The sequence below is a fragment of the Pteropus vampyrus genome, unplaced genomic scaffold, assembly GCF_000151845.1.
Source record: "Pteropus vampyrus isolate Shadow unplaced genomic scaffold, Pvam_2.0 Scaffold123, whole genome shotgun sequence".
Classification (NCBI taxonomy): Eukaryota; Metazoa; Chordata; class Mammalia; order Chiroptera; family Pteropodidae; genus Pteropus; species Pteropus vampyrus.
Window position 1 is genome coordinate 2,559,585 of NW_011888904.1, and position 15,844 is coordinate 2,575,428.

The window sequence follows — 15,844 nt, forward strand, 5'->3', positions numbered from 1 at the left end:
TTTGGAGAACTAAGTCCTGAATGGTTTGTTAAAAATAATTAGCCTCAGTGGTTTAGGAACAATATAGTTGCTTCCTCGGGACAGTTTTCCTAAAACCTGACCATACCTAGCATTGAATCCATCCAAAGCAAGGAGAAGTGGAAGAAATGTCATCTGGGAATTTCACTGCAGTGACAGCTAAAAACAACAATAACAAACTAAAATAACAAAAATAAACAAACTAGTTCTCAAAGTGTGGTCCGGGAACCCATCAGGGGATTCGTGAGAACTTTCAGAAGTTTCGCAGTGTCAGAACTAGATATCTTTGTGGTACTCAAATGTCATTTGCTTTTTTCACTGTCATTCTCTCACAGTGGCATTTTCCAGAGGCTATGTAATGTGTGATGACATCATTCCTCTAGTAGTGGCTAATGAGAGGCGTTTTTTGTTTTTTTTTTAAATAACAGTTTTATTGACCTACCATTCAATTCACCCAATTCAAGTATACAATTAAAGTTTTTAGTACATTTACAGAATTGCATGACAATCAACATAATTTTAGAGTATTTTTATCATTCTGAAAGGAAAAATTGTACCCATTAGCAGTCATTCCTCATTCCAATTCTCCCAGCCTGAGGCAACCATGAATCTGTTTTCCATCTCTGTAAATTTGCCTATTCTGGACAATGCATATACGTAGAATCAGGTTATGTCAGAGATGTCAATCTTAAAACAGAGATGTCAGTTATTCGATTTTAAGTCATTTATGTCTGGCTTCTTTCATGTAGCATCATGTTTTCAAGGTTCATCCATGCTGTAACGTGTGTCAGTACTTCCTTTTTATTGCTGAGTGATATTCAGTTTTATGGATATACTACATTTTATTTATCCATTCATCAGTTGATGGACATTTGGATTGTCCTCACTTTTGGGCTAGTGTGAATAGTGCTGTTTTAAACATTTATGTACAGGTTTTCATTTCTCTTGGGTATATATATGCTAACTCTTATGTTGAACATTTTTTGAAGAACTGCTAGACTTTTCCAAAGTAGCTGTACCATTTTATATTCCCCTTGGGAGTGTATGAGGGTTCCAGTTTTTCCATATCCTCATCAACATTTGTTATCTGACTTTCTGATTCTAGACATCCTAGCAAGTGTGAAGTAGTATCTCATTGTGGTTTTGATTTGCATTTCCCTGATGGCTAATGATGTTGAACATCTTTTCATATGCTTATTCGCCATTTGTATATCTTCTTCACAGGACTGTCTTTTCAGATCATTTGCTAATTTTTAAATTGGGTTATTTGTCTTTATATATTCTAGATACAAGTTCCTAATCAAATATGTGCTTTGCAAAAACTTTTCCTGTTCTGTGGGCTATCTTTTCACTTTCTTGATGGTTCTTTTGAAGCATAAACACTTTTAATTTTGATGTCTGATTTATCTATTTTCTTTTGCACTTGTGTATGTTTGTGATTGAAACATTTCTCAGTTTTAAAGCACAATGTGATATCACTACACAACTATCAGTATGGCTAAAATAAAAAGTGGCAATAACACCAAATTGTGCTAAAGATGTAGAGAAAATGGATCAAGCTGGTGGTAATGTGGAATGGTTCAGTTGCTCTAGAAAATAATATGTCAGTTTCTTTCTTTTTAAAAAAACAACTTTAGTGAGATATAATTCACATTACAGTTCACCCATTTGAAATGTACTGGTAGAGTCTTATAAAACTAAACACGTGCTTATCATGTGTCCCGCCAGTTGTCATTTGGTAATTTATTCTAAAAGAAATAAAACTTAGCTTCACACGAAAACCTGTATGTGAATGTTCATAACAACTTTATCTGTAGTAGCCCCAGACATTCTTTAGCAGATGAATTGTTGAACATACTAATACATTCAGACTACGGATTACTACTCAGCAATAAAAAGGAATGAACTACTGGTACATGCAACAGCTTGGATGGATCTCAAGGATGTCATGCTGAATGAAAAAGCCAGTCTCAGAAGGTTGCATACTATGTGATTCTGTTATATAACATTCTTGAACTATAGAGATAGAGAACAGGTTAGTGGTTGTCAGGGATCAGAGGGGGCGGGGAGAAAGGTGAAAGTGACTATTATGCAAGAGCAGGAGGGAACCTTGTAGTGATGGCATAACTCTCTGTCATGACTGGTGATCGTTGCGTGAGTCTGTGTATGTGGTAAAATTGCATAGAATTAAATACATGCACATGCAAATGAGTGTATGTAAAAATGGTGAAATCTGAATAAGATCAGTGATGCTCTATCAGTGTCACTCTTCCGGTTGTGATATTACACTATAGTTTTGTAAGATGTTACTATCGGGGGGAACTGGGTAAAGTGTACCTGTAATCTCTCTGTATTATTTCTTATAGCTGCATATGAAGCTATAATTATCTCAAAAAGTTTAAAATTAGAAATCCAAAATTCCTGTTTTAATTTTAATTTAGTAAATACAGATTGATAGAACTTATATACAAGAGCTCTGTAGAGTCCTTAGTAATTTTGAAGAGTGTAAGCACCAAAACATTTAGGTCCCCATGCTGAATGACGCATACCTAGACTGTATGGTGTGTACCCAGGCTGTGCGGTCCAGTGGTTAAGTGCATGGACTATGTGGTCAGATTTTGAGTTTGAATATGGTTCTGCCTGTTATTCCTGGTGTGTCATGTGGAGGTTATTTAACCTCTTTGTGCTCCTGTTTCTTCAGCTATAAAGTGGGTTAGTACCTGAACCCGTCTTGTGAGGTCTTTATGAGGATTAAATGATCATTCACCTAAAGCATAGCACACAGCTGGCACTCAGCGAACAGTAGCTACAGTTGAAGAAAGCAACATGGGCTGAGGGTCGGCACATCTGGGTTCTTGTCCTGCTCTGCTTTGCAATTCCCTTCCGTGCTCTGGGCCTCTATTTTTTCTTGTGTGTGTGAACTAGCCGCTGTCCAAAGGCTTTTCCGGCCTTTGTAGGGACGGAGTCATTGTAGGACCAGGGAACCCGTCACTAAGGTGACTTATGCCCGAAATGAGGACTTTCCTACTCAGTCCATGTTTCCAGGCACCCGAGCTTCCGAACGTGGATTCTGAAGGAGAGGGCATTTCCTTGCATCTGTGAGGCTGCTTAGGAAAGGTCACTTTAGGTCATTTGTTCCCAGGTGGCTTTGAGGCGAGAAGCAGGAGCCCTTGGGAGATGGAAAGGAGCATGGGCGTTGGTAGTTGGGGCTGCCTCTTGGCTTGTGCCCTTTTGATTTACCAGGAGGCACTTCGGTTTGGTGTGTAGAATGCGTGCTTTGCAGCCACAGTGAGTCCAGGTCCTGGCACTGACACTGCATGGGCTCAGGTGACTAACCTCTTTGAGCCTCAGGTGCCCCGTCTATAAAAATGGGGTAATAAAGATGCCCACCCCGCAGGGCTGTGGTAGGATTCAGTGAGAAGCCTGTGAGGTGCCAGGGCAGCCCAACACCTGCATCCACTGAATGATAGCTATTCTGTTACTTAGAACCCTTTGGAGTTTTTCTGCTTCATACTATCCAGGCAAGGAGATCCCTCTGTCCTAAGAATGCTATTTATTTCCAGCTAGTCTCTTGACTGACTTGAGAGGGAATGCATCCTTAAGAGTCTTTACAAGAGTTAATTTGCTTTGCCAGCCAGGTTCCTCTTCTGAACTGGCATATTCTATCTACCCACCTGCCGGAAGCGGGTTGGTCCATTGTTTTGCATTTACGTGGCAAGTAGCTCTGGGTATTTATCGACCCTAACTTCCTTATGGACAGTAGGCATTTATTGAGTGCCTGTTTTCTCTACTGTGCATGCTCTCCTGGGTGTTCTTTGTTTGCTAAGGAAAGGTTAAGGTGTGGCAGGATTTTATTAGGCCAAGAAGACGACCAGGGCATCTGGGCAAAAGCTGCACAGTGACACGTGGAACTCTGCTGAGACGAGCAGAATGCCTTTGTTCTAAATGGAGAGTTTTATTCAGAAAGCCAATGGAAGCCATGACCATCGAGGTGGCCCCTGAAGGACATGCTGCCCTCACACACAAATGGGGCATCCCACCAGAGCTGGCCGTCACTCCCAGTGCCTGCCTCCGCTGTGCCCTCTCCTCCTCTCTTTTCGTTTGCCACCACCACAGCAGGGGGCCTCCTGCCCAGGCTGTGGTGCAGTCTGACAGGGACACTGGGCTGAGGGCAGGCCCAACCTTCTTTCGGTTCCATGCTTCCCCGCCATCATTCCTCACCCTTGGCAGTGCTCCAGCACTCAGTCTTCTCCCAGCTCATCACTGTAGGTTTCTTTTCCTTTCCCTCCAGGACCCAAAAACTGAGGGGAATGGAAGGGGCTTTAGAAGAACCCCAGCTTCTCTCTTCTGTTACCCCTTAGATCAGTGGGTCCCAAAGTTTCTCATAGGACGTTATACAGAAATGGGCACACATTGTTAATTCTCATTAATTTATTTAGAATCAGTAAAGCTCATCCCCCCGAATAAACAAGGATTCTGGGTTGAATAACTTTGGGAAACACTGGGGTGAAAAAGCTAGACAAGTGTATTTACTAGGACCCTGTAAGAGGGAGGTCTGGCAATGCAGGGTTTCACCCAAACCAGTTTGCTGGTGTATTTAACTCGGGTGGATTCTCAGGGAGGGTCATACTGGCTGAGTTACTTTCAGGCTGACTCCAAAAGGCATTTTGCTATGGAGTGGGAAGGAGAAGTTTAGAGGCCGCCAGGCAGCGTTCATCCCTACATGGAAAGGGGATGGACAGCTGGGTGGGCAGGGCTAGGGGAAGCCAAGGAGTCCACAGAGAGAAAGGGGCCACAGGCGCCGATGCAGCCTGAGGAGGCTGGGCACAGACCTGAAAGGCTAACTAGCATTGTGCTCATGACTGAAGTTGGCACCCTGTGCAAAGATCAATATGAAATGACAGTTTTCAAAATGGCCACTAGGTGGGGCTGCTTCCCCAGGACTGCAAAATGATCTAGTCAATCCTTTCGGAGCAGGAATTTGCCCCTTTTTTTCTCCTCGTTTGAAAAGTGTAGATTTTACAACCCCTGTGGGTAAGCTTTTGAGAAGTATTTTTTCCGCATTTGTTCCTTCCTTGCCCCTGCTCACTTTGTACCTTTCCCGAGTGGGCTCATATATCTATGCATGCTCTTGGAGACTTTTTCATCATAAGCCACTCTCACAAATCGAAAACTATATAGGAGAAAACTTAGCATAGAATTTTCCCTCTGAAAATAGAAAACACTCTATCTGCCAGATAGAGTGAGAGAGGTGGGAAAGTTTGACTTTGTTCGATCAGTATATTAAAAACGAATGTTTTTCAGTTCCATTCTAGGGCTGGTTAACACAGGAGTGAGCTAGAAAAATATGGAAGGGAAAGAGATGAGGGAGAAATAAAGAAGAATGAAGGAGGCAGCAAGAACTGCAGCAAAGGTAGCTTAGCACACTTGGAGGTGAGTGGCGCTCAGGCCACCCTGGACAGTGTCTCTTGGACAGAGGGGGTTGCAAACTGCCTTTGAACTGTTCACTGGCGGGTTAGCCACTCTGTACTGCTTTCCAGCAGCTCTAACCAGTACATTAGTAGAGGGCTTAAGTATGAAGAAAATTATTTTCTGAGTGCAGTCACCATGATTGGAGTAGCTCATCACCCACTGGGAAGATGGATGGAAGCTCAGGCTGCAGTGGGTTGACTTAAAGAAACTGGAGGCAGAATGACATTTTCTTACTGTTCCTTACCTCCTCTGTGCCCTTTGAATATTCAGGTATGGTAATCTAGCTCTTTGTTCCTCAGTATGATTCACAGAGCGGCAGCCTTGGCATTACCCAGGAACTTATTAGAAATGCAGACTCTTGGGCTTCACCTTAGACTGACAGTCAGTTTGCATTTCGTTTTAATAAGATCCTTGAGAGATTCGTGTGCCTGAATTAAGAGTGTGAGAAGCACTGACCTAGCTCATCAAGTCTACCAAACTCACTTCGGAAACTCAGGCAGTATTGTAGGATAGAACTTAGATATTTGGGAACATTCTGAGACATTGATTCTCCCCACTTCTGATTTTCAACTTCAATGTTTTAAAAAATAGTATTAACAGGTAGTTTTTTGGTTCTTGTAATTTAACAGCAAACTGAGATTTCACTCTTAAAACTTGCGTTCTGCTGATTCTTTCCGCAAGTTCTTGTTGACACTTGTCAATCTCCTGAGTCTTATTGATGAATCCCAGATAAGGATGCTGGAATGCTCTCGATAGCTGACTTCAGCCAGTGGTGTTATCTCAATAAAAAGCTACTGAGGTTTCTTTTTTCTGTGGATGGCTTGATTTGAGGTCTGAAAGGGCTTGGGTTTAATAGGTCCTGCCAGCTGTAGATCACGTGTCAGGGCTGGGCCATAAATGCTCCATTTTTTCCACTTTTGGCAAGGATTGAAATGGCCTCTTTCCCGGCTTTTTGGCCCTGCATAAGGGAAGGCCTTTGAGGGACATTCATTTTCCCTGCTTGTCTTTCTGGGTCAAGATTAGGTCATAACCCTTTTACATTTGTTCATTGGGCCCTGGGCCCCTGGGGAAGAAATTCTGGCCAGGGGTCTGATTCTTTTCTGGATTCTGTAGCCTGGTCAGGCCAGCACACAATGTTTGTTGGGTATTGGATGGGTGGCTATGAAAATAAAAAAAAAAGAATGTTTGATTTGAATGAAATGACTAATAACAAATCTTTGCCTGCTTTCAAGTTGTTGAGAGTCCCCCTTGGCTGGTAAGAGGAGGGGTTTTTCTGTTTGTTTGTGGCTCCTTGCCTGTCTTGAGGGCAGTGTTTTTGAACAATAGTGAAAAAGACCTCCTTTGGTTTTTGTAGATGGCAGTTGAGTTTCTGCATGAGCTGAATGTTCCATTTTTCAAAGTTGGATCTGGGGACACTAACAATTTTCCTTACCTGGAAAAGACAGCCAAAAAAGGTAAGTGTTTAATTTTTGTCATAAAATCTAAAGGAGTCCAAACCTTCGTTTTTACTCCTTTGCTGGCAAGTAAAGGGGGTCTTACGAAGACAGACTTTAGAAACCTCTTTGTAATCCGCATATACCTCCACTTTTTTGTGTACTGACTTGAAAGGGAAGAAGTTAAGGATGACACAGTTGTTATATGAATTTTTAAATTTTAAAATTATTTTTAACTTATTAGAAATATGAAATTAAGAATATGACAATATATAAAACTTCTTAGAGGAAGCTCTTTGAGAAATACTCTATAGGTATATCATAATGTCTAATATATGCACATTATAATTTGTAATGTGGTTTTACAACACAAGTCATATCATTCGATTCTAACAACCACCCTGGGACTGAAGTAGGTTACATGATTAAGATACTTTGTACTTATTTCATAGATGTGGTATCTGAGACCACATAACTAGTAAGTAGCAGCTCTGGGCCTCACACTCACTCATGCTCTTGAATCTGGGGTCTATGCTTACCCTATCACACCTCTTGATCCAATGAAATGCTCATCTTTTCCTGAGGAATGTGAAATTCCTCTGACTCCTTAATTCACTTCACTCTGCTAAATGATGTTGAGGGGTGAAGGAAGTCTACATTAACCATGGTTGAGGTCAGGAACCCACCAAGCTCACTTCTGTTCTTCCACAGTGGCTGGCACAGTGTGTGAGAGATGTTTGTGGAATTCAGTTGAATGATGAGACCAGCAGTTGGGGTGTGCTTGAGGGAGAGTCAGAGCTCCTAAAAAGAAAGTGACGATGGTGTTGGTGTTGGGTCACTCAGGCCGCCCCATGGTGATCTCCAGCGGGATGCAGTCAATGGACACCATGAAGCAAGTCTATCAGATTGTGAAGCCCCTCAACCCCAATTTCTGCTTCCTCCAGTGCACCAGTGCATACCCACTCCTGCCTGAGGATGTCAACCTGCGCATCATCTCGGTGAGCAGGAGGGAGAGGGCCATTGTCTCATTGGGCCACTGCAAAATGGCTTTTCTTGAGTCATTTACTGCAGGGAAAATGTAGCCTTTTTTGCAACCAAAATTCTAACCAACTTTGACATGCTTCGTAATTTGAACATCCTTTGACAGAATCAAATTAGAGCCAACTATGCAGCTAAGGAAGCAGATACATTCTAAAGAGGGTGATTATAAATTAAATTTTCTTAAAACATCCTAATTTCGCCCATTTTAAAATTTAAGGTAGAGTCCTCATAGTTATCTATGTACATGTTCTTTACCCATGCATCTTGGCCATTAGAGGTCCCTCTTCTGTGAATTGCTGGCTCATCTTCTTTCTTAGTGTGTCGTTTTTGTATGTGTGGTAAAATGTACATGACATTCTACATGACATTCTAACTATTTTTAGATGTACAGTTCAGTGGCATTAAGGACATCCATATTGTTGTGCCGCCATCACCATCATCCATCTCCAGAACTTTTTTATCATCTCAAACTGAAACTAAATGCATTAAACACTAACTGCCCATTTTCCCCTCCCCCAACACCGGACAATCACCGTTCTACTTTCTGTCATTATAAATTGGACTACTCCGGATACCTCATATAAGTGGAATCATACAGTATTTGTCCTTTTGTATCATCTTCTTTCACTTAGCATGTCTTTACAGTTCATCCACGTTATAGTAAGTGTCAGCATTTTTTCCTTTTTAAGGTTGAGTAATATTCCATTGTGTATATGTACCATATTTTGTTTATCCATTCATCAGTGTACATTTTGGATATTTCCACGTTTTGGACATCGTGAATAATGCTGTTAGGATACTGGTGTACAAATATGTTTTTGTTTTTCTTCATATTGATTTTCTTGAAACCTTTGACTCTTCCTGCTCTGTTTTATTTGCCAGCTCTGTTATTTTCTACCTATAATTCTGAGCATTCCTGAGGCTCAAACTGGATACAGTGACAACTTTCATGGAGCCTTTTCTCTCCCAGGATTTGTCTATTCCAACTCAGTTTACAGATGGCGAATTCTAGTCCCAAAGGGTAAAGAACTTACTTGGCTGAGATCTCACAGCAGTTTTGTGGAAAAGCTGGGATTAGAATCCTTTGTCTCTTACTGTCTCAGGCCAACTCTATCGGTTCCCCTGGCAGCTCTTGAAACTTAACTAGAAATGTATCTATGTTTAATTATCATACAAAAACACTATAGTAATATTAGTGTAATTCTAAACATTATACATACATATAATCCTTACATTGCAGTTAACTAGTTTTCCTCTTATATATTTCTTTCAGGACAGTATTTGACTTTTTTTTTTATGATAGTGTAAGCTTTTGTATATGTTGCTACAGTCTTCATATTTAACTTTTTAAAAAATTAAATTTTTTTGAAAACTGAGTTATATTTTATCTAAACTTTCTGTCTCTCCTAGTTAATAGTCTTTTCTCTATTTCTAGCTATCTCTAAATGGTTATTTTTAAAATTTAAACATAATTTTTAAAAATTCAAATGTCTTTGAATTATAGGACATAGAAAGTGTGAACATTCTTATAATCCCATCCCACCGAGATTACCATAATCAACATTTAGTATATGTGACTCCAAATATTTGCCTTGATTGTCTTTCTCTGTGCAGTATGGTCCCCCTTTCCTTTCCGTCCCTACCCAAGGAGCGCTCACGTCTGGTCTCTTGACACCAGGGCACAATGAGCATTAAATTGCCAGCCCTCTCCATCTTAGGCCCAGCCTACCATATTTCAGCAGTTTGAATCCCCCAACCTAGCAACCTGCATTCCCTTGTCCATCACATACTCTTAAGCCTGGTTTTTAAGGCCTTCGCCACTCAGCTGTCCTTTTATTAAACCCCTTCTGAGTCTTTCTACTGTACTTAAACTTTCTGGTCACCCTCACTGACAAGAGTCACTTGACTTAGAATGTCTTTTGTTGCATTCAGTGAATTATAGATAACAGATTAATTATTTAGCATTTCCACCGAAGGATTGTTTTGAGATTGGGCTGTATATATATTATTGATGTTATTTTTGCATATAGCACACTTGCTTTCAGCAGCTCAGGCTAATTAAATGTGACAGATGCTTTTTGAATGAGTTTAGGCATTTGGTTATAGCTCTGTTGTTATTCCCGGTGGTTTGCGAAGGTGAAACATTCTTAAAATGCATTCTCGCTAACAATAGCCATTACTTTTTGAGCATTTACAGTGTGCTGGGTGCTTTTCATGAATTTAGGGCAGCCCTCCACAGGTATCATTATCCCCAGTGAGGAGAGGCCCAGAGCGCCTCAGTATCTTGCCCGTAGTCTCACAAATGGTGAGTGGCTACACTGGAACTCCAGCCCAGATCGGCCTGACTCCAGAAGATATGGGTAAAGCACCATCATAATTAACCTTCTTTTCTTTTTTTATCTTAAAGGAGTATCAGAAGGTCTTTCCTGACATTCCCATAGGGTATTCTGGGCATGAAACAGGCATAGCCATATCTGTGGCCGCGGTGGCTTTGGGGGCCAAGGTTTTGGAGCGTCATATAACTTTGGACAAGACCTGGAAGGGTAGTGACCACTCGGCCTCACTGGAGCCTGGAGAGCTGGCTGAGCTGGTGCAGTCCGTGCGCCTTGTGGAAAGGGCCATGGGCTCCCCGACCAAGCAGCTGCTGCCCTGTGAGATGGCCTGCAACGAAAAGGTGGGTTCTCCCGACCCTGCCGGGCTCCACTGTTCTGACAGGGCTGCAGTGGGCTTACCTGCCAGGTAGAGTCAGTTCTAACCTTGCCTGAGCCCTGGTCAATGGGATGATAAATGTCGCTCCAGCCCTCAGAGTCTCTCTGGGCTTCTATTAGCAGCAGGAGAAACATGTTGTTTAAGGGAACTTTAGCAGTTCCTCTGGCCGCCTAGGATCATTTTATAATTTCTCACCAAGTCTCTGAAGCCTGTGGCCCCCGACTCCCAGTGTAAGGAGATGGTGGTAGTGTCCAGGGCCTCGTGAGGCACTCAGATAGGTCAAGTCCGGGGTCCCTTGGAGTAGGTAAGTCTTGAGAAACATTCAGGTAGAAGGTTCTGTGAGGCAGTGGGAGAAGGGCCTGTGATGCGTTAAGGCATCCCTAATCGGCGGGGTGGGGCACTGGATAAATGGGGGCAGCAGGTTGTCGTAGGGGGCTGGTGGATAGATGGGAGTGGTGGGTCGTCACAGGGAGTTTGTGGGGGATGACACAAATATCCCCTCAGAAGCAGTGTGAGCTGTGTAGCATTGACCTTCAGACAGGAAATGGTGAGCCCAAGGAGTACTGCTGGCACTCCGATCATTTGGGCTTCTTGGAAGCCGTACCTGGCCTGGTCTTTGCCTCTGAGTCTCAGACCTAGGCGTCCCGGGCTGCCAGGAGTGCAGATACCCCTAATTGGCTGTGGGCTCTCTGGGTCGAGGCAAATACCTACCATCAAGTACGTTGTCTTTATTCTAGTGGGGCCCTACTCGCTTCCCTCAAATTAAAGCTGCATATACACCAGGAAATTACAATAATCGTAAAAAGAAACAAACTCCAAGATAGAAGAAAAGGGAAGAGAATTGTACCAGAAACCAGATGAGAGTTGAGCACTTAATTTAGTTCTGAGTCTCCTGGCTCCCGGAGCACACAGTGGAATGTAACAGGATGCATAACCTGGTAATTGTCCATTGACAGATGTTTTGTCCTGGCACTAAATTCCATATTGATTCCTTGGCATTTACATGGAGGATGTACAGTAATATAATAGATAATTTGTTTAACAGCATATGGACAAGACATAGAAACGCCAGTCATGAGCTTCAGTATCCTTCATTCTGCACCTGCACATCCTTTGCCTTGTCCTAGGAGACCCCCCCTTCCTGTCCTCTGAGTGGCACATACCGTTTTGTGAGCCCTCCATATTCTTGTTTTACTGAGCACAGTGGCCATAAGGTTCGTGTCCCTTAAGAGCAGTGGGCAAGGAGTGAGGAATCCTAGGTTCTCATCTCAGCCCCCTGCAGCCTTGTCCAAGTCACCCACCCTCTGTGGGCCTCAGTTTCCCTGTGCTTAAAATGAGATATTGAACTAAATGATGACAAAAGTAAATGACATAATTTTCATTTATCAGGAGCATTCCATGTTCCACGTTCTATGTAGATTACATTTATTATCACTAATCTTTATCATTGTCTGGCAAGATAGAGGCACTTGTTTCCTATTTTACCAAGAAACTCAGCCACAGCTGGGATTTGGACCAGCTGACTGGGATTTGGACCTTGCTCTTTTTGGTAATATAACCTGAGCCCTTTCTTTTGCACTTGATTGTGAAGGCCCCTCCCCTGAGTATGAGTTCACCCCACTCTGGCCGAGTCCCTGCTGTGTGTGAGATACTGCTCTAGGCACCAAGGGGAAAACAGAGTCCCTATTCTAAAGGCACCTCATGAGGACTGATCAAGGACCTTGGATGCAAAGCAACATGCACTAGTTACTTCTGTGAGACTGACACTGAGTCTTAATTTTATTCACAGCTGGGCAAATCTGTGGTGGCCAAAGTGAAAATTCCAGAAGGCACCATTCTGACATTGGACATGCTCACTGTGAAGGTGGGTGAGCCCAAAGGCTACCCTCCTGAAGACATCTTTAGTCTGGTGGGCAAGAAGGTCCTGGTCACTGTCGAAGAAGACGACACCATCAGAGAAGAATCAGTAGAAAATCATGGCAAAAAAATCAAGTCTTAAAATAAAGTGCTATTCTCTGGATTCTGAATTGCCTTGCTGGTGCTGTGGGGTATGGCTGGGTGAGGTGGGGCAGGAGTGGTGGTCTCCTCAGACCTGGCTTTCATCCGCTCCCCAACCCTAGACAGCGGACATTTTTGGGGCCAGGCTCATGTCAAGCCTGTTGGAGGGATACAAAGAGCAAATAGAATCATCTCTGCTTCAAGTTGGCTGGCCCAGAAGGGGATGTAGGCTCAAAAGCATTTAAATCATCACCCTCCAGTTGTATGGGTACAAGAGGGATGAGCTCTGGCTGTATGGGTCCTCTCCTTTAAACAAGCCTTCCTTCTTACTGCCCACAAATCTCCCTTCCACACCTCCTGCTGTCTCTCTTTCTCCATTGCTCTATTCCCTGCCCACCCTGGGGCTCTGTGTGCAGTTAGCTCTATGGCAATCACTTGGTAGTAGAGAAGTGGTTGGTCAAAGGGTCTTGCAGGCAAAGAAATGCCCAAAGCACTCATCTCCGTGAGGAAAGAGGGAAATGGCATTCATTCCTTCTCTGAACAGAGATGTGCCAGGCCCTGCTTCAGGTCCTGAGGACACAACCCAAATCTGTTTCCTCACGGATCTTCCACTCAGGTGGGGGCATGTGCGCAGTAAGTAAATCACAGTTATTAAAAGGTGATATGTGCAATGGGGGAAAAATAGAGCTGTGTAAGGGAGGTGGGGAATGTGGGGCTCAGTGTATTTGCAGGTTGCAGTGACTCTGCATATGGTAGTATTGCAAATCAGCCCTTCTATAATCTATAATGAAATTATAAACCCAGCTAATAAAAAAGATTGTTTTAGTTCCTCGAAGAGCAGCATGAACCTTTCACAAAGATTCCATGTCATATTCCCCTTTGTTCTTTTGAACCAATAGAGATTAATGATTCTTTTCAAGTGTTTTTACAAATTCTTAATCTTTTCAAATACATAAATTAGCCATTTGACGTTTCTTTACTTGTGAGTATAGAACCTCCTTCTCCTATAGATCCCAAAAGAGTAGAAAGACACTCATGTGGGTGGGGTAGGATTGGGATCCTGGGTTGTACTCCTGTGTAAAAGTAAATTCATAAAATTGATGTGCTAAAAACTGAAGTGTGATAGTATCAATTTTCTGGCTGGTATTTATTCCCTTTCATTTCTCCCTATAAACAGACCTTGAATAGGCGATCAAAATTTCTGATTCCGTGGACTTTTTTCTACAACAGCAGAGAAGGTGACATTTAAGCAAACATCTAAGACTTCCTAATAAAAAGGGACATAATACGGTAATAGAGGGATGCATTCCAGGGCCTGGAAACAGGATGTGGGTCTGGAAGAAAGAGAGGGAAGGGCCTGGCCTGGCTCTAGCTGACAATGTGCAGGGGATCAGTCAGTTGATCTCAAGCAGGGAACCAGTCAGTTGGCTCCCGATGGAGATGTTAGAAGGGCCCAGGCTACTCTGTAAACCTCAGGTAGATTTCTCTCAGAGGGTAGGAATCAGTGAGACGCAGAGTTGAAAGAGCTTGAGATCACAGGTCTTAACTGCCTTTTGTGTAGAGGACTGTGTTGGAGAGAATTGTGAAGGAGGGCCATTGTGTAGAACATGCTTCCCATCAGGGCACATAGTACGATAGCCTGTGTTTATATGTGTGGGTGAGGTATGGGCCACTTCATGCCATACTAGGCTGCCCTGGGGAAGGTGATATGTGCAATGGGGGAAAAATAGAACTGTGTAAGGGAGGTGGGGAATGTGGGGCTCAGTGTATTTGCAGGTTGCAGTGACTCTGCATATGATAGTATTGCAAATCAGCCCTTCTATAATCTATAATTTCATTATAGATTATAGAAGGGCTGATTTGCAATACTATCCCATTCAATCTGGGAACTCAGGTGGCTTCAGCGTTGGTAAAGGATGGTCACAAAGATGCCAAAACCTACATAACGTTATCTGGGATAGGAATGGCTGAGGGGCAGGGTTTATTTCCACATAAGCAAGAACTTAGTGGGTTATCTTCAGAAGTGGAGAAGTCCCCATCACTGCAGACACTCAATCAGGGGTCAGCTGACCGCTGCAAGAAAATTGTGAAGGTGAAAAATGAGCAAGGCCCCATCCAGGCCTCAGTGCTGTGTACATGAAGCAACATTAACTCCCAATGAAGACCATGGTTAAAAGGGACAAAATTCATATTTTATTAAAAACAAACTGCACATTAGAAAATTGCTGTCATCTGAACATATCTGTAAGCAATTTGCTGTATCAATAAATTCTACAAATTCAAATCTGAAAGCGCAAGTGATCACTAATGGACCCCAAGGAAGCTCAGTCGTCTGCTGAGAATATTCAGGGAGGCTCCTGCTACCGTCAGATGGCAGCTAGGCTTATCAATTATCTCAGCATGAGCATGACAGGGACTCCGCTAGGGATGCTCATACATCCTTGCATGGCACAGCTCTACGGTTTTTAAGGCAATTTGAGACTCACAGCACTGGTAGGGAGAGTCATTACCCCCATTTTACAGATGTTCCAAGAAGTGAAAAGTGAAGGTCACAATTGTTTATGGACCAAAACTGCCGTTTTCTGGCTAGCACAGGCCTTGGCACAGAGTTGGTATTTGATAAATTTGATAGTCTAGCTACTCTCAAAACCCCTTCTGGGTGTAAGAACTCATCTCAGAGCCCAAAGAAGGAAATGCAAAGGTAGACTTGGGTACCAGAGAGTAACGAGGAAACAAAGCAAAGCATTACAGGCCTACTGAGAGAGAGGCCTGCTGCCTGCCCAAACACTATGGCCTGGTAGACATGAGCAGAGACACCAGCTTCACCATTAGCTGTGTGACTTGTGTGTCAATTTTGCCATGTGTAAAACTGGGATAACTTTCTACCTCCCAGGGATGATGTGAGGATCAGATTGAGTTAATAGCTGTAAAGCATTAGAACAGTGTCTGACTAAAGAGCAAGGGCTGTCATTACCAGGCCCCTGTGGCTGTGGGTCTGGGAACAAGTCTTGATTTGCAGGGATGAAGAGAGATGTAGGGTCAAGTGTACGCCTCGTCCTCTGCCAGGAATGCCCTCTGCCTGAATTCAGTTCTGTGCCATCCCCAGTAGAATTAATTTGCCTTTTTTTCAGGATTCCTAGACCATAGTGCTTAGACATCTATCCAAGCTAGAG

General features: G+C 43.0%; 1 protein-coding gene and 1 long non-coding RNA gene across 2 annotated transcripts in view; both read left to right on the forward strand.

Annotated features, from left to right (window-relative positions):
* Positions 1-2,743, forward strand: part of LOC111743814 — a 3,221-nt gene extending 478 nt beyond the window's left edge. The window contains exon 2 of the long non-coding RNA XR_002781891.1: positions 783-2,743. This is a non-coding gene — a long non-coding RNA (uncharacterized LOC111743814). The remainder of the gene's footprint in view (positions 1-782) is intronic.
* The window catches only part of NANS (N-acetylneuraminate synthase), a 20,933-nt gene extending 8,233 nt beyond the window's left edge, over positions 1-12,700 (forward strand). Inside the window, exons 3-6 of the mRNA XM_011366244.2 lie at positions 6,845-6,944; positions 7,767-7,921; positions 10,372-10,638; positions 12,463-12,700. Of these exons, the coding sequence (XP_011364546.1) occupies positions 6,845-6,944; positions 7,767-7,921; positions 10,372-10,638; positions 12,463-12,672 (732 nt within the window). The 3' untranslated portion in view covers positions 12,673-12,700. The remainder of the gene's footprint in view (positions 1-6,844; positions 6,945-7,766; positions 7,922-10,371; positions 10,639-12,462) is intronic.
* Positions 12,701-15,844: the final 3,144 nt, after the last annotated feature.